Below are 26,603 nucleotides of genomic sequence, written 5' to 3' on the forward strand. Positions count from 1 at the left end.
AGCAAAAAGGCAAATCAACTATAGAACACATGCAATTTACAGACATAATATATACTGCACAATATGGCCTACTTCACTGATGTGCCTAAAACCTTACAACAAACAAAAAAGCAGATAGCACCGTCCATCCAATAACATCCAGCCAGCAGCAATCTTGTGGTTTGCTGCAGTTATATTGGAAGGACACATGACAGAAGTAATTTCCCCCCATACTATAACTAGGTTAAATGGCGAAGGTCACACCCCACCTCCATTTTGTTGTTTGTTTTCAGCAAAATGCATGCAATTGAGACAACACCACAGCTCTGGCAACATAACACTCATATTTTGTAGACAGGATATCAATCTGAATAAAAAATGTGTTCATTTTAAAGCTAAAATAGACAATTAGTTCTCAATAAATTTTCATTATGTTGTATATTAACTGGTGCTCTGAGTGCAGAAAAATATCAAATAACATTTGAAGAAAAGATATGCATTCTAAAATGGTACTGAAGTATGAAAATGTTAAAATTCAGCATGTTATTGGAATGTTAATATGGGCCAAAGGTGCCAATGCATCTTAATAACGTGCCTCTATGACTAAAGTATAACGAATTATTCACAACATTAATAAGGAAAGGTGTGGGTAGAATCATCCAAGTAATGAAAGTGCATCCAGAAACTAAAGAAGTCAATGAGACAGCATCACTGAGAACTGAATTTGAGTCATTTTCTGAGTATTATGAGGATTTTAAAGGTCAAAAGATCAAACCTGTCATACCTTGGATATTGAATGCAATTCAGGGAGATTATCCCGACTGAAGAGCACAATTGTGTGGTGGTACTATCAGAAGAACAGTGAAGGTGGTGATTTTCAGGATATAATCATATCAGTGAAGTGATGTTCAAATAAAATGGTCATATGAATTATCACAACTGTGTTTAAGGAGCCAGTGACAATCCTCACTTCATTTTACAGAAAGATACTACCTTACCAGTGAGCAGACAGGAGTTTCTTCTTGTAAGATAAATGAAACCTGCAGATTCAAATACTGTTACTGGGCAGTTTATCTTGAATTATTGATGATGTAATTTTCACAAAAAGAATGTATTTCTGGATATATTGGTGTATTTTCAACAAGATGGTGCACTTCTGCATTTTCTCTCTATGAATTTAATAGTTATTTTCCCAAATGATGGACAGATCACAGTGGGGGGAGGGATGCTTTTGAATACTTCCGAAAGTCTCCAAGATCTCGTTACTTTTGCATGGGAATACCCGAAGGACAGTGCTCACTCAAACTGCATACAGTGAGGATTTGTGGGCTGATAATACAACAGTAAGCAGGCAAAATTAAGGCTGACATGCACATTGCTGTATTCAGGATGTTGAGGAATGATGCTATTCATGCATGCATACATTCTGGTGGCAGACATTTTGATCAGTACAAGGTGAATGAAAATTTTGATTCACTTTAATATGCCTTATCTCAGAAAGTTTGAGTAAACAAACCATGTTTACATAACCATGTAAACATGAACCATGGTTTCAAATGCAAAGAAATGGGATGAATTAAGTCAGTTACAGCACATGTCCCTAAAAACTTGATTCAAAGTAAAAATGCAACAACCGCTATAAGTTCATTACTCACAAGCACAAAAACATCAGTCTATAGCTATAGTATATAACCTGCACAAAAGATGAAAAAAACCAGAGCCACCTAATAAAGCTCTATGTGCAACCATTTAGAAATATACATTGGCTATGACTTCTATGTGTAGTAAGCCTCTATTTACAAAACATAAAACAAATGCATGTTTACTAAGTATAACATAAAAGTAACATGATAAAAAATCTGCAAAAAAAAAACAAAAAAAAAAAAAACAAAACAAAACAGTAGGAATGAATATTATGCATACAGTCTATGTAAATATATGTTACATTGATATTACGGCTCATTTCAAACTACCTACACTGTGGTAATTCCGCAGATTCTTTTATGAATCAGTATTTACCATCCCAACGCACAAAGTCAAGCTTGCACATAATTTCAAGAACACTTTACAACCTGCACTGCATAGCATGGCACAGAATTATAACCTGAATTTTGTGAACACCTTTTAGATGTGTGGAACGTTAGATAAGAGTGCAATAACTTCTGCTGTAAATTGGTACTCCCAGAAGGATCACAGCTGTTGTTGAAATGATAGGCCTATTATTATTAATTTCCTGAATAACTGAAATTTATTAAACTGAAAAGTACTGGTATTTAAACACTTTAGAGAACACAAACAACCTGTTCATTGCATCTTTCTTTCATTAACTTTCATTAAATTTTTTAAAGAAATATCTGCTTAATGTGGATACAATATAAATATACAAATTTGGACTCTTTCATGCAGAGGTGTGAGTGTATCTAGCAATCCAATGCACTGCATCTTCCCTCCACCAAATGCCCATGACATCTTGTATACTCCTGCTTTGCTTTGATAAGTGCTTTAAAAAAAGTTTTATGGATTTTTGCAATCCATTTTACTGATTATGATGCTATTAGTGTTCCCTATAATCAGATTTTTGGAAATTTGCAACCTTTCCTGGACTACAAATTTGAAAGGATCCTTCTTTGAAATTGGCCCACAGGTGTGCAACAAAGTTTCCTTTTGACATACAAACAAAGAGGATAAATCTGAGGCCAAAAAATTAAATTTTGCACTGGGGGTCACATAAGTCTTGTTTGCCATGATTCTAGTATCTACACTAGATGTGATACAAATCTCAACTCATACTATACCTGTAAAAATTTTCTCCATACCACAATTTTTGTCTTTGGTTTATGAAAAGAAATTTCAATACGGCTCACAGGACTAGAATCTTTCACATTGTTCACCCACAACTTCTGTCCTCTTCCTGAGAAAAGATCATGAGGTCTGTGCAAAATTAACTTCCACAATTGTTTATTCACATACTAGATTGCATAGCTAGCATTAGTTAAAAAAAAAAAATCCTTTGTATTTCATTTGGGAGTTTTATTCCATGTAGTCTTCTGTTATTATTTCAGCAACACTTTCTCTGAATAGTATTAATAGTGGCAAATGATGTAAGAAAGCAAGCCTATACAGCATTAGCCGAAAGAAAAAAAAAATTTCACCTATCTATCCCCTCCACAATAGCACCTTGAATTTATTCAAACTAACCATTTCCATAACAATGGAGGGAAGCTTGTTCCAGCAATCAACCACCCCTTGGTTTAAGGAAAACTTCCACATATCTATTCTGCAACCATCCTTCCTCAATTTGAATTTATACCCCTTCATGTGAATTGTCTGATTAAGAAGAATCCCATCAGCACTGAATTTGCTCAAGCCATTCAAAGCCTTAAACACCTAAATCAGATCACCCCCACAAGTTCCTAGTCTCCAGACACTGCAATTTGTAGAACCGATGCCTTTCTTGGTAACAGCACCCCTTTGTTCCCTCACCAACCTTGTTGCCTTTCTCTGTACCTGTTCCAGCAGCTGTACATTCTTACTAAAATGAAGCCCCCAGACCTGTATGCAGTACTCAAGATGTGGCCTGGCCATTGCCTTATACAATGGGATAATCACCTCTTTATCCCTGCTAGGAAAATTCCTGTATATCATTGACAAAACCCTGTAAGCTGTCAGGCAGCCTGTTTGCACTGCTCAGAGAACTTCATACCTGACTGCACAATTACCCCCAGGTTTTTCTCATTTTCTACTATCATGAATGTTGATATGTTACTCTGGGCCTACTGCTTCCCATATGCAGTACTTTATATTTGTCAATGTTAAATTTCAGTCACCTCTCAAGCCCATCTCCTAATTTTTCTACATCTTCTTGCAGCAGCATACCTTCATTACTGTCATTAACTATCCCACCAACCTCTGTATCATCTGCAAATTTAAACCTTACAACTGATATACCTTCATCAATTGTCATTAATAAATACAGAAAACAACAATGGGCCCAGCACTGAACCCTGTGGGACTCACTAACAACATTAGTCCATGAAGAGCAGTTTCCATTGATATCCAATCTCTCTCTCTCTCTTCTCCCACTTAACCATCCCTTTATCCACAGCAGCAACTTTCCATTAATGGCACACTACTCCAATTTGCACAGCAGTCATTTATGTGCAACAGTATAAAACACTTTAGTCAAACAAATACCAGGTGGTTATAAAATAAGTTTAAAGTTAGCGCTGTGAAAATCAGCAGGGAATGTCATTTAGGGTATGTGGAAGGGATTTGTAGAAGGGGGAGAAAAAAAAAAAAAAAAAAAAAAAGGTTTAAATTTCTGCCACCAGGGGAAAAACGGCACTGCACATATGTAAAAGTTGTCATTTACTTCAAGACACACTGCTTATGCAAATGACATCCTATTATATAAAAGCAGAAAGACCAACGCCACCATCAATAACCATTATGGCTCTTTCCAAAAAAAGGAACGTGCTATTTTAGTAAGACTGTTCTACCAGAATAATAGTAATGCTAATGCAGCACTACATGAATATTGGAAACTTAAAGGTTTGCGTAAAGTACCTTTGATGTCAGTGGGGCTTAGAAAACCAATAAAGAAATTTGAAGCGACCGGGAAGTTAGGTGTAATTCCAGGCAGGGGATAACCACATATCAGAACAGAGGTAGTGGATGAAGTGGTAGTTGCAATGGCCTCCAGGTCAGAATGCAAAACACTACCAGTCAGTAGTGCCAGAGATGTGTCAAGAGACAAACCTTCCTTGGTCTATTGTATGTAAAGTGCTTTGAATAATTTTATGCTGGTTCTCTTCAAGATTCATGTAGAACAAGAACTAAAGTCTTGCAACGTTGTTGCTAAAGTCGGCAACAATGAACAGACTTTGCTCTACGATTTCTGGCTAGCATGGAACTTGACGATACATGGGCTCGGATGATCTTGTGGTATGATGAGGCATATTTCACTCTTCATGGGGCTGTAAATGTACAAAACTGCCAAATATGGGGAACTTCTCATCCATTTGCTGTGCATGAATTCCACTACAAAGTCTATACGTTACAGTATGGTGTGGATTCACAGCAGAGTTCATAATCAGACCATTTTTCTTTGAAGAGTCTACACCTCATAGTCCCGTAAGGTGTATGGTAACTAGTGCATGGTGCTCTTCTAAGAGATCACATTATTCGCACTCTGAAAGGAAGGCAATGCTTGGAGACTGTAGTGTTCATGCAAGATGGTGCCCCCCCATGTTGGTCGACAAGTGAAGGAGCTGGTCCATTCAACGTTCGGGAATGATCGCATCATTTCTAGAGACTTTCCACAGTTCTGGCCAGCCCGATTACTATATCTCAATCCCTGGCTACAGGATACTTGAAAGACAGAGTTTACCATGGTGGCATACAGACGCATGTTGATTTGAAAGCAAGCATTAAACAGCATGTAGCCACCATCCGCAATGAGATGCTATGCGAAACTGCAATGCAAAACTGTGGCACGCAGTCCTCCGTTTTCAGAATGTCATCTCAAGTAAAGGAAAGCATATAGAACAATATCTGTAGATTTCTAAGTTTTGATATTAAAATCTAATCCTAAGTTAGGTATTCCATCTCATGTTTACAATGCCAATTTATCCCCTGGTGGCAGAATTTTGAACTCATTTTTTCCCTTCTACAAATCACTTCCCCATATCTTAAATGACATACCCACCAATTTTCAGTGCTATCTCTGTTTTGATATTAGGGTCTCCTGAATAGGGAAACTTATTTTATAACCACCCGGTATATAATATCAAAATTATTTTTTGCGTCCAGTTCCACTGTCACTGCATCATAGAATCCAATCAAACTGGCCAGACAAGATCTCTCCTTAACAAACCCATGCTGTAACTGAAGTATAATAGCACTCCTGTCTAGATGGTCCTGCATTTACTTTTTTAACCAGTGATTCCATTATTTTCCATGGAACAGAAGTTAGGCCAACAGGTCTGTAATTATTCACGTCACCCTTTGTGGATTTGAATCCAAAGATGCTCTCATAATTATGGCTAAAGATGCTCTCATAATTATGGCTTATCTCCTTTGCTGCCTCCCTTAATATGATTGGATAAATCACATCCAGCCCAGGTGCCTTTTTTATGTTCAACAATTTCTAATCCACATCCAAACTTCAACGATTTCCCATCCACTTTCTTCTCTGTTATCAGAAAAAAATCATTCAGCTTCCTGTTAGAGCTTGACAAAAACTTCTGGCATCTGCTTTCCTAGAGAATTCATATGTAAATGTAGATGCAAAATACCTATTCAGCCAGCAATGCAAGGAGTTTTATTAACAGTTAAACCATCTATCATGTGGACCAATGTTATTCAATCCCTTCCTTCTACTGTTAATATAAGTAATTTAGACTCTGTTACTTTTCTTGGCTTTCTTTGCTAGAGACTCCTTGTAATCTGCCTCATGTTGGCTAAATTCCTTTGTGACTTGATTGCAGACTAGTTTATATCTACCATAGACTTCTGTATCACTTGCTAATTTATATGCATCCCATGCATTTTTCTTCTCTGCCACATGCCTCAACAGCATCTGACACCCATTTAGGTCTAAGTTTTGAACAGTATTTCTTAGTTGGTATAAAAGCCTAGTTGCTTCTATGATTATTTTCCTCAATGCTTCCCATTTAGAAGTGGCTGATGGTAACATCATCAGTTGGTCCCACCGTACAAAATTTAAGAACTACCTGAGACCTCTGCAGTCTCCTTTACAAAAGCAAAAACCCTTCCCTTTATACCCTTGATGGTAGTTACATCTTTAAGTAAATCCCACATCAATGTGATTGCTGCCTCCTAGTGGTTCTTTTATCTGCAGATCCTTAATGCATGAAGAATCATTGATGATAACCAGATAAAGTGTATTGCTCTTTCTTGTTGCCTCTCTAACATGCTGCTGTAGAAAACAGTCATCCAATAAATCAGCAAAATTCTTGCTAGTGTGTAAGCGACCAAACTACAAGTTTCAGTAAATATCTGGAAAGTTAAAGTCCCCATTATAAGACATTCTGATTTACTGGCCCAATCTATTTCTCTGTACAGCTGTTCAGTGTGCTCATCACATAACACACTCCTACTGTCATTTTTATTTTCCTAGTGCTTATGCCACAACAAACTGAGTGAACAATGCATTTGTCGCCCATGTCAACTGGATGCATTGCCTTAGATTTGTTGTATTTCTTAGCTGTACTTCTGTCCTGTGAGTATACATTGTGCTTCCCATATTCAAATTCTGCATCCCTTATATTTGAGTGACACCATGCCTCCAATATCCCTACACAATGTCCGCATTTGATCAGCTTCAAATTTATTTACTATACTCTTGGCATTGGTGTACATGCAAGTATATCTGAACCTGATCTTACTCTTAGTTACCTTAACACAGTCCATGTATTTCCTTGTCCTACAATTTAAAAAAAATAAAGAAAATGAGTAGTTGTACAACTAGATTTAAATTACTATTTCTGCCAAAAAATGAACTATGACAAGCACATTCAGAAGAACAAGTGAATACATGCATTAGAAGGAGAAGGTCCTCAATGACTATATAATGGTTTTGCCACTTCTAACATTTGGAGATGTCTGGGTTTGAATCCCACCAATGAATGAAGGAATTTCTAAAGGTCTTTTCAATTGGGACTGTAGTTAGTCAATATCAGGCAGGCAGGGAAGAAGAAGAAGAAGAAGAAGAGAGAGAGAGAGAGATTCCCCTGTGAGTTATTCAAAAATTTTCAGCCTGCAAAAAATTAAAATCAGCCTGTGAACGCACTTGCACAGCAGGCATAATACACAATGGAGCAATATGGTATAAGTCACTGATGCTCCGGTACTGCAGATACTATAATATTAATTACTGCAGCAGAAGACATTTTATACTTTTGTATAAATTTGACCTTTAAAAAAAACTAGTCTAATTTCATTTGAATAATGTCTCACACAAGGGTTAAAATGAAACACTTGTTAATATCTTATTTTTAATAATGAAGTATGTACATGACATACTAGTGCATGTGACAAACCAGAATGGCATTGTGAGGCTTGGTTTCCTATGAATTAACTAAAATATAATAGTATGTTGTTTGACATTAAATATTTGATTGCATTTAAATATATTATTTCAGTATTTGAGAAACTGCAACTATACCAGGTATGATTGATTATTATCTTTTCACATATTTCAGTTATACTATTATAGTTGTGAGGATTTAGTTAACAATGAAACAAACTGCCACGGGCATTTTAATAACTTTAATAGGTAACACTACACTACTTTAATTTCAGAATATAGAATTTCTTTAGTATTTTTTTACATCTTTTTACAGTATGACTAAGCTCTCTTTAGGAAGGTGGTTTATATGCAGAATTTTGAAACCTTTTTTTTTTTTTTTTTAAATTTAATTGTACAGAAAAGTTTAGACTAGAGTTAAAAGCAATAAACTGAGCAAGCAATCTTTATGCTGTAGGATGGAATGTTACAGATTAGATTAAAGGAATTTCTCTTAACTAAAATAAGCAAAAATGTTTACTATTACACATGTAATAATCAATATTTAAGAATTCATTTTCATAGTAAAATAGTAGCACAATTCTAGATTTTATGGAAACTTTGTAACACATCTTATACTTTATTTCAGCTAGTATGAAAAGAGATCTTAAATACTTCTTTTAGAAGTAATATTTTAAATGAAAGTAATGTGTTTAGATATAAGCAAATGTGTGCATGTTTTTAAGTACAAACATATAAACACACAGGAAATTATTTTAAAAATGATAATTTCAAATAGTATTAATCAAAAACAAAAAAAATATATATATACATTTAACAACTCTAACCTGACTATTATATTTTAGAGCAACAACTTAATTTTTTTATGACAAATAACATACCAGAACTTATTTTGAAAACACAACTTTATGGCACAGAAGAATAATTACAAGTTTCCAATAAACATTTTAGTGCTTTTCTCTCTATATATATATATATTAAAAAAAAAAAAAAAAAAAGACTAAAAGCTAACTTCATATACATATATGCATTTAATATATACTGAAGGTAAACTGTGAAAGCTCAAGCTGATTTTTAAAAGATTTTTGAAATAAACACTGAAACACATGAAAATACATGTACATCTCTGTTTTATATCAATAATATTTAATATCAAATAAATGAGTATTATACAAAGTAAGGCACTTTTTCTCTGATAACTATGAATCTCTGTAAGCTTCATTACACATTCATGAAAACCACAATGACTGGGCATCATACTTAAAAGAAACATAAAAACCTGCAGTTTATATTCTACAGTCTTCATACACTATCCTTTCTACTTAAATTTTATGAGAGTATTACCTTCTCCCATTATTTAAAAGAGCACTTTTAATTAATTTTACCACTTCTTTGAACAATTTTTTGAACATTAAAAATAAATAATGGCAATACAGTTTAAAATATGGTATTTACCATACACATTATAAAAAATTGGAGACTGTTTAGCCACATGTATACTGGTTCAGAAAAATACAATAACTTTATAAATGTGAAAACAGTATAAAGACAAAGGAAGTTTATGTCAATTAAACAGCTGACAATACAGAAAATATATTCACAAGCTTGTATATTTTAACAAAACATTATCTGTAAACTTTCGTGTAATCTACATAATTTTAAAATAAAGGTGGTGTAAAAAGAAACATACAATTATGAGATTTAAAATTAAATAACATAATTTTTAATCAGCAACCCTAATGCATGGAGTACAAAAAAGTGACTTCAAATTTTTCCTTGACCCTATTAAATATGTGATATGCAAATGCAACACCATTTTTTCTGATGTCATCCTTCATATTTCATATGGTAGAATTATGAACAGTGTAAAAAGTGCTTAACAAGTATCTAAGTTCTCTGAACTACACAGAGAATACACCATCAAAGATTCATTTTTACATAAAAACCTACGTATTAATGAACTGCATCCTGAACAGCTGCGATATTTAAATTATTCTATGTAAAATACAAAGCAATACAAATACATTATATTTATTACAAATTCTGTTTGTTAAATTACTATTTTTTTACATGCAGTAGTATGTCACAGACATCTAGTCATATTTAAGGTGAGAACTAAAATGGTCAACAATGATTTGCATTCTACATTTCTTACAAATAATACTAAAGGCACTGTTACAGTAGGTACATGCTTATACATCCTACATTTAAGCTAGTAAACACACAACTACTTTATTTCAAATCTTAGTCTATATTGCTAATTACCTCTACATGGACAACAATATGTTAGGCTTAAAATTGTAGACTGTATTAACTTTAAATCTTAATTATTGAAAATGCATTTTTGATGTTTTAAAAAATTAAATTCAAGAATTACGTTATAATAAATATGACACTTTGTATTTATGTTCTTTTTCAAAATAATGATAAATATTTATATGACATCTTTAAACAACTTGAAAGTGCAAAATAAATAACCATTGGGAGTAACAGGCAAACACTTGTTTAATTTGTTTAAACTTATTTTAAAATGGAAAATGCATATCTTGTGGGATGAAGAATCCTTTACAACTAGTGCAGAGGTTCTTAAACTTTTATGACTTGTGTACTCCCCTCTAAAATATTTCATAAATTTCACAACCCACTTCCAGAACAAGTACAAATAAGCATATCTGATGAAATTTAGTTATGAGTATATATACTTTTTAAAATTAATATATACTTTGATATATTCATCTGAAATATTGAAATAAAATATGCTTTGTAATAAAAAGATCTGCTCCCCCTCAAAAAGGTCCCCCCCACGAAGGTGGTGCCTCATACTTTGGGAAACTCTGACCTACTGCATTTAACTCTTTTTTTGTAATTTATGACATAAGAAATATTTTTGAAGCTTGTTATACTAATGATACTTGTTAATATACTATCATTATACATGCATTCTGTATATTAAGGGTTAAACCAATGTGAAACTGCACATGGAGCCTTGAATGAGGATGGCAGTGGTGGCTTCAGCCATGGGTACAATTTGTAGGGTGCAGTACTCTGTTTCCTGTAGAATTTATTTTTATTTTATTTGTAAGGAATCTAATTTTAAAATTTGACCAGGGGTGTTAAAAAAAAAAAGTCAAATTTCAGTGCTCTGATCACCAAAGATAAAATTTTAACCCCATTCCTTTTAAAACTATTACCTGAAGATTGGTAAAATGGACACCACATATACAATTTACAGTTCTTAGTGTGGTATCCATCACTGTGAATTCTTTAAAAAAATCTCTGGTGAACATGACTTCTATAATCAAGATTACATATTATTATTATTAGCACTATTCAGAACAACAAATAGTTTTTATTTTATTTTTTTGAAGAGGGCATTAGAAATAATTGGCATTTAAATAAAGGCAACTACATTAATATAAAAAAATCCTAATGGTTAAAGCCAAATAATGACAATAATAGAAAGAAAGCTAAATAAATATTTTTGCTCAAAGTTACCTTATGAAAAAATAAGTCAATTACAATGTAATAAGAGTTAAAAGAATGCGTCTTTACAATGTACAAGGTAAATAAGTCAAGATTTGTATCAATTGTGATCAATAAAGCATTATGCTAAAGAATTTCTGTTCAGCCCACAGGTTACATAATGAGTTAATGTTATTAATCTCATTATAACCTGTGGGTTAAAAAGAAATATGCTTTTACTGGAGAATGTCACTCCATATTCTTTCTAATAGCATAGAAAGAAGCATTTTCAGTAGATATACAGGCATACCCATAAATAGAGGACTTTCCACTTCCATCAATTTTGTTTGAGTGGCAACTGCTCCTGTGTGATGTATACCAACACCTCCCAAAAATCAAGCAGTTTTCACTTCCATCAATTTTGTTTGGATGGTGATAGTTCCTGTGCACCATCAACACAAATTCATTGTTCCTAACAATATCATCTTTATTTTGTATATTGTGCCTGCTTTGGTTGTACTTGAACATTTTGATTAGCCTAGTAGATATCAATTTTACCAGATTCACTATGCTGTGGATATCCAATGTGTGTAAGTACTGGATAGCACAGTGTTTTTCAAACTTTTTTTAGGCTGTGGAACCTTTTTCAGAGCCCTAATATTTTTTAAAACAGCAATACACATACGAATTAAATAAAAAATCAGTGAACATCTGTAAAACCTATGGGATCCCACTGCAGAACCTAACGTTTTGTGGAACACGCTTTGAAAACTACTACCATACACAGGTTTGAATCATGGAGTTCTCTTAATTCATATTTAAAATATTGTTAATACATCTCAAAAACCTCATCCAAGAGTTTTTTTCCCCTATGTTATCTGTCTTTCTTTCATTAAAACACAAAAATAACAAAGGGTGTAAAATAATCTCTCTCTCTCTCATTAAAAATCTCCTGAACACTTACAAGCAAGCAAGCACTTACAGAACCAAGCTTGAAACCCCATGGCATAGTAACACATTTCAATATATTTTTGAGCTGCAGATCCACCCTTCCACCAGTGAAATCTATCTGTGACTGCAGAGGCTGTATTCAATGACTGGGGGAAAGGGGAAAAAAAGATTCTAATATAGTAGTAGTAGTGGCATATGATGCAAGAAAGCATGTGTATGAGCTTATGCAGCATCAGCCAAAAAAAAAAAAAACACACCATTCCCTCCAAATGCCTGTCCAGTTCCTCCTTAAATTTATACAACCTATCAATTTCTACGACAGATGGAAGTTTGTTCCAGCAATTAACCACCCGCTGGCTAAAGGCAAATTTCCGCACATCTATTCTACATCTGTCCTTTCTTAATTTGAATTTATGCCCCCTTAGGTTTGTAATCTGAACAAGTGGAAGGATCCCATCAGAATTCAGCGTGCTGTTCTTGCTGGTAGGAGGGAGAGGCAGTTAAAATCAGCATATTTTTTAAGGTGAAATTAGACCAAACAGAGTGCATGGAATCTAGTGGAAATCACTCCACCAAATTCAGCATATTGAGGATAACCAACCAATACATGTTTGTAAGTACTGCATAGCAACATGTTTTAATATATTTTGGAGCTGCAAATCTTCCTGCATTTCTCCATGAAATGTATTTCTGTAGAGCTTCTCCATAAAATATATATTTTTCATGTATAATACATCTCATGCACAGCTTTCAGATTTCCAAGAAACAAAGCATGCCACTGTTCCCTAGAAGTCTGAGGGCAGTGCTCTGAGTTTTTAAGTGTTTGATTTTAATTTTATTGATTAATTTATTTCCAATACTATGATTATGTCACACATCATCAATAGTGCACAAAGGTTTTAAATTTTAAATATCATGAATTTGTATTAAATTCTGTTGTACAATATTTACTGATAAATCTTCCATTCTTAATCTGAATCATAAATATATTTCAGTAGAGTGTATGCAATAAAACTTTTTCTTTGTTTATACTATAAAAAAAAGTGGCTCTTCTATTTTTTCACATACAAATGATTCCTTGTTGCCTCCAGGAAAAAGCTTCCTTGTTTACCAATGAATACATGCTTTGAAGATTACCATTTTCGGGATCCAACTAACAATGATATGGGGATATGCCTGTAAGCTGGAACAACAAAAGTTATTAATCTATCAAAACAAAGTCATCCTCCATTCCAAATTAAAACCACTGTTGATTGTTCTTAAACTTCTATCCTGCAGTATAAGGGCCTTCAGTTTTATTAGATATGCAGAAGCATAATGCTTTTAGACCTTGCTTTACAATGCCCTAAATATTATTAGAACACTAAATTTATGAAATTCAAATGGTTTGCAAAATAATGAGGTCCATGTACAAATCAAAGCAATATTTGTAGTGGTCATGCTCCACTGCTTTATCATAAACACAGCCACGTTCTTTGAGAAATATGCATGCTCAAAAATACACACAAGTTCAAAAATACTGTTTTTAGAAATATTTTAATTTTTTCTAATTAGTTGTACTTCTTTATCAGTAATTAATGTTCTGACATAAATGAAGTGGAAAAAATCTTACTGTAATTTAATATTTATAGTAAAAAAAAAATTTACATTTTCTTTATTTTAAAACTTATTTTTTTTGTTTTGTTATCTAAGATAATTACTCATAAAATGCTAATATGCATTCACTACAGTCATTTTTCATTGTGCATAAAAAAAAAAAAAAAAAGGAATTTTGAAGCATGGAAGTTATTGAGACTCAGAGAGCAAAACAATCCAGTTAACCTAAAGTAAAGTAACTTATTTGACCAAATTTATGCTCAAATGCAATTTAATGAATGCAACATAAGTAATCAACGGGTTTAAAATTTGAGCAGAAGTCAAAAGATAGCCATGACTATCAATAAGTTATCACTATAACAGCTATAAAAATCTTTAAGTAAATTATTTCTTGCTTTATTTGAATTAAAAACTCACAGACACTATCAAACGCAAAATAATAAAATTTAAACATGCCTTAGTTATTTTATCCCTAAGTTACCTTATATCTAATTTTGCTGTAAATTCTACTCCTGAAATAGATAAAAATGATACTCTTACACAACATTATGAATGGATGAAATAGTGGCCATATAATTAAACATGAATCCAGTATTATGTTTTTAATGCTTAGAGTGTAAAGTACAATGTATATATGGCTTATACCATGGTTTAGTCAGATTTTTAGATGAATAATGGCTTAGGTAATGATTAACAGCAATAATCTTGTGGATCTTTTTGTGACTTCTGCATATGTATATAAATTAAATTTGCAATGTGTTATTTTTTTTTGTTGTTGTTACAATGATACTAGACTCTACATATGCTTATAGCTAGCAATATTGAAGATATGTATGGCATAAGATATAAGGAATGCTTCAAAAATACATTCTTTAACATGAGTTTTCTGATGTTGGTCCATGTTCACTAACAGCAACTTATGCAAAGAGGGGTAGAAACAGCTCTCTTATCCTAAAGAGAGAATATATTGCCTGTTCAGGAAGAGAAACACTTTATCAAAGATTATGCATGTCTATGTACAAGTAGTTACAGGCACAAACATAAAAATGCACATTTAAGTGTGGATCTCATATAGGGGAAAAAACATTTTTTTTCTGTTTTCCCTATGCATGCATTTTTTTTTTTTTTTGTATTAATGAATAAGACTGATTCAAATATTCTAATTTATTAAATATGTGCTGAAAACACATTTCCTCTTGAAAATGAAAGGGATATCTAATTTTGTGATAGAATTTGTGGCCATTCATTTGTGTTTTTGAACACATCTTCCTTATCTATCAAAAAAAAAAAAAAACCAGACAGAATTTTTAAATCCTAATTAATTTAAAAATTTTAAATAACAGCAATAAATACCTAAATACCTTTCAGTTATACTGTTATTTAATTACTAAAACTAAAGTTTTGCAGTTCTTATTTAACTGTCATAGTTTCTGGTCTACGAAGGTATTTATTATTTTAAGAACACCTCAATTTTACTGTATCCTATACAACAAAAAAATGTTCAAGGCCAAGAAAACTAGGGCTTCTGTTCCAGCTAAAAATTATGCACAAGTGCATTAAAGAAATAAACAGGTCTTATCTCACCTACTGTAGTAGATGGGTTTCAAAAATACAGGGTAGCTGAAAAGTCATTCCTTTTTTGAACTTGTCTTACTTATGAAAAATTGTGTGTGTGAATTTGCTAAATGTGCGGGCACTATCATAAATACTAATCAATGAATATGCATTAGTTAGACAACTGTATGCCATTTATTGCAATGCCATGCCAACTTTTCCATTTCTCTTTCATTCCAGATAAGGGACAGTAGATAAACTAAGCATAAAAGATAGAAAGGGCAGAATTGAGGAAAAGTTATGAAGTAAATTGTGGTATGCAGAAAACAGGTGACAATAAACATTGGACACAATATCCATTAAGTGATTTCACAGAAAACTAATAACAACAGGAGCATTCACTGATGCTGAAAACCACAATTTCACAGAAAACTAATAACAACAGGAGCATTCACTGATGCTGAAAACCACAGCAACACAGCTGAAAACTATCTACATTAAGGTCTACAGACAATGTTTAGGCAACTGAAAAGGATTCTTTCACAAAATTCATAAGACAATATGTGCATAAACCTGGAATAAAGTATTATAATGTGCAGAAGATTCTGATGAAAAAATTGAAGTGGAGACTGGAAACTTTGTATGTCAAAGAACTGTCAGCCAGTACTGTAACAGAAGGTTAGAGTTTGCAGGAGGTATGTAAAAGATATCTTGATACGATGCAGACATTTGTTTCAAATGGTGTAAGAAATTAACTAAATTCTTTGACTTCTCTTTATGCAAGAGTGGACCCACCTCACTTCATCTGTGCAAAACTCACAATGTTTACAGCAAAAAACCTATGACTACTGATGAGTTGAAGGAAACTATCTGGGGAGTGACTGGACTTGTTCCCACAAGACTTTCTTTCATGCTCTGTGGACAATGTAGCAACCTGATTACACAATGCCCATGAAAATGGCAATGGATATATTAAACACCGACACAATGGATGCTTAATTGCATTAAATTACCTAACAAATGCTGATTGAATTATGTGACTATGCCATATACTAATCAACCGTCACAACTTTAGAAATAGGTTTTAATGTGACTTTCCAATTACCCTGCATATTTATATAAATGAAACTACTACAAAACATTCTTTCCAACAGGAATTTTTCACCAAGAGCTAATACAGCAATTGAAATTACCCCATAAATATATATATATTTTTTTTTTCAAAGCAAGTTGAACATATAATAATTATATTAATAAAACTTAAGAAAAGAATATGCACTGCACTTGCTACTCCAATCATGTTGCCTACTCACATTGTAACTTACAACGTCTTTCAAGAACAGTTTCATTAACATGTCCCAATGTTTAAAACATTATTGGCATGTCAAAATATTAAAAATACATAAACAAAAGTACCAGTAAACACTCTTTTGTAAGATGAGTGCTTGTATCAATTTTACACTGAAAATAAGCTTCATTTTAGCAGTGAATCTTATATATACAATACAGTATTACATATGGACATTATTAAAAGGCTAATTTGGTTTAGATACAGAATATATAAACTTATATAGTATAAGATTATATCTTATACGCAGTATAAGAATTAAAATAACTATTCTGAATAAAGAAATATTCAGTCAAGTCAGGCAAATGGAGATTTCTCAAGAGATTTCTAGTAACATTATCTTTTTTTGCTAGACTTTATAATCATCTGTCCTAGCAGTCCTATGAAATAATAAATTAAGAAAAACATGACTAATCCACAATGAAATCTAATCTATATTAAATTAACAATTAAAAATAAAATTATAGGGACTTTACTATTTTTCACTCTACCAAGTTCAGAATTAATTAGTGAAATAATCAGAAATCTTTTTTCTTAAAACGCAGCACACACTTCTATTTAATATAACATAATTAAATGCAACTTTTAAAAAATATTTAATTGCAACTCTTATTTCAGTATATTAAAATAAAACAATTTAGTTCCCAAAAATCAGTCTCTATTTCAGAATTAAATCCTGAAGCACTGTGGAATTTTAAGCATTATATAAGGGAAATCTGAAAAGTTTTACTATATATTTATTTGAAAATAATATACATATACACATATATTAAAGCAGATATTTATGTGCGTGTAACCCAATTTTCTGAATAAAATCTTAAATATTATTATTATTATATTTTTAAGTTTAAACAACTGAAGGGTTATGATGGAGACATTATATGATGATTGTCCATTGTATAGTACCATTAAGAACTGGGCTGCTGAATTCAAAAGGGGTCTTGGAGTCACAAAAGAAAAACACAGGTCAGGAAGATGCATGACTGTGTTCAACAACAGATGATGTTTTTAATGTTTATGACTTGATTTGAAGGATCAGCTGACTGGGTTATAGTATAAGGTAATAAAAAAACATATCCTGTGAACAAGTCAATCATGTAGTGCATAAAGAACTGAGCAAGAAAAATTTTCAGCGAAATGGATATAAACAATTTGAATAAAGATCAGAAGGGGGAAGAAGGAAATGCATTACGACTGAATATTATTTTTCATTACACTACTAGAATTTCACAAGCAGTTAAAGGTTAAATTATACTAGAAAACTCTTTTGGGTGGGGGGGGGAGAGCAGTCCTGTTCCTTCATGATAAATTCCCATTCACAAGACCAGTTAAACCATGGAAACAATTGATGATTTAAGTTATGATTAATCACACTCCACCTATGATATGGCCTCTTCAGATTATTACCCATTTGCTACATTGAAAAAAAAAAAAATAAATAAATAAAAGGGAAGTAGGTTGGGTAAAATGATGCTATTCCTGCAGTCAAGAAGTGGTCAGAGGCCCAATGCAGTGGATATTCTGTGTAAGTTATATAGAAAAAAAAAAAAAGAAGAAAAAAAAAAGAAGAAAAAAAAAAGAAGAAAAAAAAGAGGGAATATCACATCAAGTACATAGTCCTCAGAGGCAACTATGTTGAATAAAAGTTGAATTAATTTCAAGACTGCTTCATTCTTTCTATAGTAGGTTGGAAGTTTTTCAAATATGCCCTTGTCTAATTAAAAATCAATTTTTTGGCATAAATAAATTCAAAAGTAAAATAAGGGAATATGGATAGTATGATTCGATCATGAACATATATAGGTATATATACATGCACATTAAACATATTCTAGGACCCCAGCCAGAACCAGAACACTAAATGTTTCCCACCTCAATTTATTCCTTTCAAGAATTTTAATACAATGGAACTATTTTGTAGGAACTTATAGCTTTTCCAACTTGTAATATATTTTTTTCTGTTCATTTCCTAAAGTTCATAAATGACATTCATGTAAAGAACCTTTTATCTAAAAGGTTCTTTACATGAATTTTGACACTCTACCTTTAATTTGCATAACATTCTTGAACTTCTTATAAGTTCAATGATCTCTTCTCAGTCAGAAGTGCTACTACCCACTCAGTAACATATATTGTATTACAATGCACACTTACCTGAACTGAAACTTCACCCCTTTCTATATAATAATTTTTTCATCCCTTCCCATTTTAGAAGAAAATTGCCATCTTTTGAGAACCCATAATCAGCTAGGAAAACCCTTGAAATGACTCTAAGCCATTCAGAATAGCTCCATGAGTAACATGTAGTTCACGTATCACACACTGCAAACTCCTACAACTTAATAAGGATGTGCAAACACCATTATATAGGCTTTCAACCTGTTTAGTTGAGACCCACTAATTTTCATAAAATCGGACAAATGCAAACTTACTGTGTTTTTCTCTTGTAGAGGATCTGTATTCTCATTTTGAATTTAAAATCAGTGGTGTGAATTTAAACCAAATAGGATAGCATAGGCTATTAAGAAGTATTTTTGGAATATTAAATTTTAGAAATATTATATTTTAAGTCAGAAATTCACTTACCTGAGATTTTTTCAGGTATGGCTGCATCAGGGTAAGATGTAATTAGAATAGTATTGAAATAAAATAAACCTAGTAAGAGGACAAAGGAATAAAAGCAAGCTTTGATCCTAAATCCATGCATGGGGAAATAATTAGAAGTATAAACCTATGAGGTCTATGAGGTAGTAGGTGTGAATTGTATGAGCGTGTCAGAAAAGTCTCATATGGAATGAGACTTTTCTGACAGCTGCATAAGGAATGTTACAGACGCTTAAGCTTATCAGCTGTAATGTGAAACATGCCTATAGTTTGGGATCTCTATGTTTACTTATAGTCAGGTTTGAGGTTTGTTGGGCGAGAGGAAAATATCAGAAATTTTAAAATCAAGGTGATAAAAGAGCCTAATGCTGGTTGAGACTGACTCCACTGATTTCACGTGAAGAAAGTGCATTTATCCCTGTAGTCTGCCAAGAATTTACACAGTCTTATCTTTACTGCAACATATATGGAAACAGATATGCAAAATGCATCTTACAACAGCTCATCATAGCACTTTAGCCACTGCTAGATCTGTTGGAATGAATATGGAAAACAAACAGAACTGTAATGATAATGCTATAAAGGGATTTTTGCATATTGAAAATCGCTAAATGTAGCAAATTCAAGATAGGAATGTGTCACTATCTTGAAATTTCATTTAGATATGTGCAAGATGGATTTTAACACTGTACCAAGTATTAAAAATATCAAACACCATGTATTTTCACTTTAGATGCCCCTATGTTTGTGGCACCTTGGGCATTCCCAGCACAAAACATGAGCCAACTTTGCTGGCAAATATTAAACCCTTGGTCTGAATACCCATCTTTCTTATCTTTATGATTAAACACTCTGAGCACATTTGGAGTCAGTAATATTTACTAACATTCCATGCCATGTTTTTTTTTTTCAATTTCTCTCTGCATAGAAGTGTGGGTCTGAAGAAAACTGGCAACAGCAGTGGATCCTGCCCATTTATATAGCCAACTACTAAACGTAAGGGTTTCAAGATAAAGGGTATAGGATGCTATCCAGTATGAGCCAGTTCTCATATTTTATTCTAGTAAGGCAGTGAAATGTATAGTAGTTTAAAAACTTTTAAGACTATTACAACATATTTAAATATAATAATTAAATTTATTTAAAATACCCACTTCTAAACAGCACCTGATGGAAGTTCATTCCAACAATCAATTACCCACTTACAAATTTCCACACAGCTTGCAACCATCCTTCCTCAATTTAAATTTGTGCTCCCTTAATGCATGCTATCTGAACAAGGATAAGAATCCATCAGCATTTAGCTTGCTCAATCCATTCAGTGCCTTACCCCAATCTACATAAACATATGAAGATATTGCTGTTTCACATTATTTTTCATAACTTTTATTCTACTTAAACTGGTGGAATCAATTTTTAAGCTTTTATTCTAATGGGGCCTTGTACATTTTGGGGTCTCTTATTCCCTTCCCTATATCACTTTTAATTTCTTATGTGATGTTTCTTTTTTAAATGCACTTTATTATGCTGAACTCCGTGCAGTCAGACAACTGCTGCAACTTGTGATACTCCATATTCCATCCCAGTAATTTTTGATCCCAAATCTTAAACAATTATTGCTATTTAAAACGGTGGCACTGTCTTGTTTCTGAATTATTCATCACTGAATAAAAGGGATGGTTATTACAAGGTATGTATTATTTTCTCAAAATATAATTTCTTTCACTACCACCTCTTCTTTGGAAGAGTAAAGATCTTAATTAAGTTCGATGTAGGAAAAAAAAAAAAAAAATCACAAAACAATTAAAAGTAATACATGGGAGAGAATGATAAATTTCAGAATGTACAAGACCCCCATTAAAAATAAAAGCTTAAAAACCTACATACCTAGGTGAAGTAGCATCACTTTTTTTTTTGCCAAGCTTGTATTAATTAGGTGCCTGCCATGCTAAAAATGAGACTGCTAATGTTTGTGTAATAATATAAATAAAAATTAACAATATTCCTCAAAAGGAATGCATTTATTTGCAGTAAATATCATATCAACGTGTGTGTGTTTGCATACTAAAGAATTACGTCCTTATGAAAAAGGCAGAGGGAACTTAGGTAAATGAATATATGGCTGAAATAATGTAATAAACAATAATTACTCTTTTCGATGTATTTAAAATATTGTCTATATTCTCTAGCAGAAAATTCAAAAAAGAAATTTTCCTTTAAGTCTTTGCCATGTATGCTTATGAAACATTACAACCAATAAGGAGGTGCACTATAGCCCCTGAAGCTTATGCACCATTAAACCTCCATAACACACACACAACTAACCAACCAACAAGGATATGGTTACTTCACTAAAGTTTTAATATTCTTACTTCATTATGTATCCTTATAAAATAATAAAGCTCTTGGGCCATTTACAAAACGAAGTGTAATATAAAGAACGATAAAAAGCCAGTTTTAAATATCCTTATTATGAATATATGAAAAATCACAATAGTTTTCTCATTTTAAATTGGAACTGTTATTTCACTTCATAACCTTTTACAATTCCATTACATGAATTTTTTTTTGTTCAGAAATTAAGCAACTCTACATTCTAGGCTCGATTGATTTATCTGAAATTTAGAATTTGCAAAATTGAAATTTAAATGTTTATCATAATTCAGCCTTGACATAACATTTCCATTTCCATCAAAAGATGCCATTAACCACTACATATGAGAAATTTAATCATATTATTTAAGTAAAGAGTATAAATGAAACAGATTTTTGACACTGCTAATAAATAGTAAGGAATTCAGAAATTTCCCAATGTACTATTTTTGTATGATATAATGTAGAATAAATGTCTAAGTTTGCAGACTATACTAAGGTTGGCAGGGTTGTTAACAACAGTAATTATAGTACACTACTGCAAAAGTAGCGTACTATCTGGAAAAGTTGAGCAGATGGACTGAGAGGTGACAACTGAAGTTTAACATTGACAAATGTAAAGTAGTGCATATGGGTAGCAGTAACCCCCAGAGTAATATCAACTGGGTGGTACTACACTCAGGGTAGTGGAGAATGAAAAGGACCTGGAGGTAATTGTGCAGAGAGATATGAAGTCTTCTGAGCAGTGCAAAAAAGGCAAAAATTGTAAGAGTAGTTCATGGTGTCTTGTCAATGATATACAGGAATTTTGCTAGCAGGGATAAGGGAGTGATTGTCCCTTGTATAAGGCAATGGTCAGGCCACACCTTGAGTACTGTATACAGGTTTGGAAGCCTCATTTTAGGAAATATGTAGAGCTGCTGGAACAAGTACAGAGAAGGGTAATGAGATTGGTGAGTGGAATAAAGTTGGTGTTACCAAGAAAGGGCTTAAGTTCTGCAAATTACAGCTTCTGGAGACTAGACACCTGCCAGGTGATCTAATTGAAGTTTATAAGGCCTTAAATGGATTGAGAAAGCTCAATGCTAATGGGATTCTTCTTCTTGCTCAGATTACTCACTGAGGGGGCATAAATTCAAATTGAGGAAAGACAATTGTAGAATAACTGTGTGGAAATTCGCCTTTAGCCAGCGGGTGTGGTTGATAGTTGTAACAAACTGTCATCTGTAGTAGTGGAGGTCAGCAACTTAAATAAGTTCAAGGCAGAACTAAACAAACATTTGGAGTGAATGGATGGGTAAAATGGGAAGGGTGTTTTTTTTTTTTTTTTTGGCTGATACTATATAAGCTTGCTTTCTTGCATCATATGCCCTACTAATGCTAAATAATGTGGAAGGAGATACTTTATGCAAAGATTGAAATGCTTTTTAATTTTTCTTTTTCTTTCCTCTGCAAGCAAGAAAGCATTAAAAGAGAAAATATTTAAATGACTCTGAAACAATACAGTTTAAGTAGGAAAAACACAGAGTCTGCATGTGATTTTTGTGAAACTTCAGTTTATTGCAGGACTAATTTAGTGATTTCGGGTCCACTTTTCTTGCAACTAAATTTCAGCCATCCTCAGATCTTTGATCTCTTAAAAAAATTACATATCAGCCTAAATTACAAATTAGGGATCAGCACTAAAGTTATAAAGCAACCAGAAACCATAGTTTTAATTTCTACAAAGCTGAAATGTCAGGATAGAACCTCTCCACTCTCATTCTTAACTCTGAAGATTACAATAGTATGATCCATACTCTTTGGGATTTGATCATTTATGCTAGTATGCTTAAAAGCTCAATCAGATAACTGGCAAAATATTAAACTAAAGTTCAACTTATCAAAAAAAGACTAATGATTCTCTTAAAACAATTAAGATCCAGGAGCAATTCAATTTCATACACATCAAAGTACACAGGAATATGACACTATGTTGTAGCAGCTGACCTATGTGACTGCTTCCCTTGGTAAGCTCATTTGCACATCAGTAATTGTTCAAATTCAGTTGTTGTTTAAGAAGCTGTCACTGTATTAAGTGATGGAACAAAGAGTGTTCATTAAATTTTTGGGGAAAACTGTGAATGAAACCTACGAATTGGTAAAACAAGTAACATGCTCTATCTTCCTCCTAGGTTTTCCACTGGTGTGCAAGATTAAGATATCTATGAGGATCTGGATGATGAAGAGTGCTGCAGACCTCAAACTATGCTTCAAACCCAGAAACAGTTGGGAAAGCTTGCAAATTGATTGTGCCTAAAGGTACACAATCGATTCCATGCTGAAAGGACTATGATTTTATGATGTGTAAGACATTAAAATAAATGTGACAAAGTAATTGGTGGCAGTCAGTTCAAATGCATTTAAAAATTTTTTCAAACAGCTTTATGAGTGATCTCACACATGTGCAGCTGCTCAAGGTAATTACTCTGAAAAATATTAAAAGCTTTTTTCATTCTAACATTTGGTTTTCTTTAGAGCTGACTCAGTTTTGGGAACTTAATTATCAAGCCTTGTAGTTTAATAGGAAAGCACTAAACCCATGAGTCAGTTTTATGAAAATTTAGTTTATTGTAGGACTAATCTAGCAATACAATAACATAATCAAGCACCTAGAACACTGCATCAGTGATGAGTAACAATTTAGGAGAAGGGAGCGGGGGAAACTCTAAAGGCTGCATTATAAATGGTGTCTATATTTTTTAAAATTTATTTATCATTAATGACATTAATTATAAATTGAGCAATGTGTAGATCTGGGCAAGTGCCTAGTTTTATGGCATTTAAATGTTAGTGTTTTCATTTATGTTGCCTTTTTGTTTTTGTCCAGAACCTAAATCAATAGTGCGATAGTTATTTTCATGAGATAAAACTTTCGATTTATATTTTCACATTAAAAGTATTAGTTGTATTTTCAGTAACACAACATAAAATTTTTAATATTTTTATAGAATATAATAATTATCCACTGACTTTAATAGTTTCTGTTTTGATCACGGGCCACATTGTTTAGCCAGGAAGGCTTCATTTTGCTCATCACTACACAATTCACAGAAAAACTACATGTTTCTATGTTTGAAGAGCTTTATGTCAGTCTTGTAGTTTTGTGTGTAAAGTGCTCTATAGCACTTCCTTAATTATCATGCTCTGTAGCACTGGCCTGATAATATAATTAAGCAAGAATAGAGAAACTCAGCCAGAGTCAGGCGCCTCCGTAGCCAGGTGGGAAAGAGCAGCAGTGCGTAGCACACGCTTCTTGATTAGACCGGGGTTCGAGCCCGTCACCACCAAATATGGAGGATGCGGAAAGGTCAGGGAACGACCACCGCATATCCCGGAGCAATATGGCCTTAGTTGCTAATGCTCCTAAAAACCAAATAACAAACAAACATCAGCCAGAGTCAAATTCAGTGTTCTATGTGATTAATGGTGCACTGTATCACTAGATTAATTCTGAAAGGAACTCAATTTTCACAAAACTCATGCATGGGCTTAGCTTTTCCCTACATAAACTATATTACAAGTACTCCATGTAATGTAATGTAATGTAATGTCTCTTCAAAAAGACACATCTGACCAAGTCAGAACCACCAACCACTAATTTGGATAATATTAAGACTCATAAAGGAAGGGTTCCAGTCTGTCAACAAGAAATATTAAAGCACAGCTTATAGTGAAATGGTTGGTTAGAATACTTACTGCACTACATATAGGAGTCCAAATACTACACATCCCAAACTAGAAAAAGGAGTTACTATATCCATAGTCCCATCCCCCACAGTAGAATAGAGCATCATAAATTAGATTTGGCAGTCCACTGTATTATCCATGGATAACACACTGACTTCCAGCAACCAAAGATTCTTTATATAAGCAATTTTTCTATTAAATGTTTCAGGGATGCAATTTTCATTCATTCACTTTCACAAATTTAACAGTGACACTACATTAACAAAGCAAATATTAATTTAATAAATATCAAATCAACCTGATGGTCACCTCCTTTTGATCTCACAAGAACAACAAAAACATTCTGCCACAACTCTATTAGCTTAAAATGATCAATAACACTATGATCAGTGTCACCTAGGCAACAAAGCTCTGCAGTACAACTGAAGAGTTTGAGCCTGTGCAACAGAAGAGAAGCAAGCCAGTCTCTCCCAGTGTCCATATTTCACATAAACTAGACATTTCAGAGTTTGTTTTAGTTTTCAGATTTGTCTCTGTCATGTACATTGCATTTCTCCATTTTTTTAACCCACAATCAGTTTCATATTATCAGTTTAATCAGTTTTTTTTCTGATAAGAAACATCAGTATTTTAGTCCAAAAACTCAAATTATGTATAAATTTCACAATCATTCTGCTTTATTTTTTCTCATTCATTCTTTCTGGAATGAATGGGAAAAAATGCAGCAAACAAAACCATCTCCATCCACATATTTAATAAATTATTTCTGTTTTCTTCAAGAACACTGTTTTTGTTATCAGCTTACCAAAATATCTGGGATGGGAAACCTAAACATTTTTTAACATAAGTGATTTAACATTTATGATTTGGTTTGGTTTTTAATGGCGCATTGGCAGCTAAGGCCATAATGCACCAAGTCAAATTTAAAATGCTACTAAACATTTTGGTAGCCAAGGC

The 26,603-nt window shown here is 32.9% G+C and overlaps 1 protein-coding gene across 1 annotated transcript in view; it reads right to left on the reverse strand.

Annotated features, from left to right (window-relative positions):
• Positions 1-268: 268 nt before the first annotated feature.
• LOC150084819 (acyl-CoA:lysophosphatidylglycerol acyltransferase 1-like) overlaps positions 269-26,603 on the reverse strand; it is a 155,987-nt gene continuing 129,652 nt past the window's right edge. The window contains exons 8-10 of the mRNA XM_090376362.1: positions 14,520-14,550; positions 2,775-2,910; positions 269-346 (exon numbers count right to left, since the gene is read on the reverse strand). Coding sequence (XP_090232488.1) covers positions 269-346; positions 2,775-2,910; positions 14,520-14,550 — 245 coding nt within the window. The remainder of the gene's footprint in view (positions 347-2,774; positions 2,911-14,519; positions 14,551-26,603) is intronic.

Source organism: Mastigoproctus giganteus, chromosome 6 (genome assembly GCF_048544385.1).
Source record: "Mastigoproctus giganteus isolate SK-2022 chromosome 6, ASM4854438v1, whole genome shotgun sequence".
NCBI classification, from domain to species: Eukaryota; Metazoa; Arthropoda; class Arachnida; order Uropygi; family Thelyphonidae; genus Mastigoproctus; species Mastigoproctus giganteus.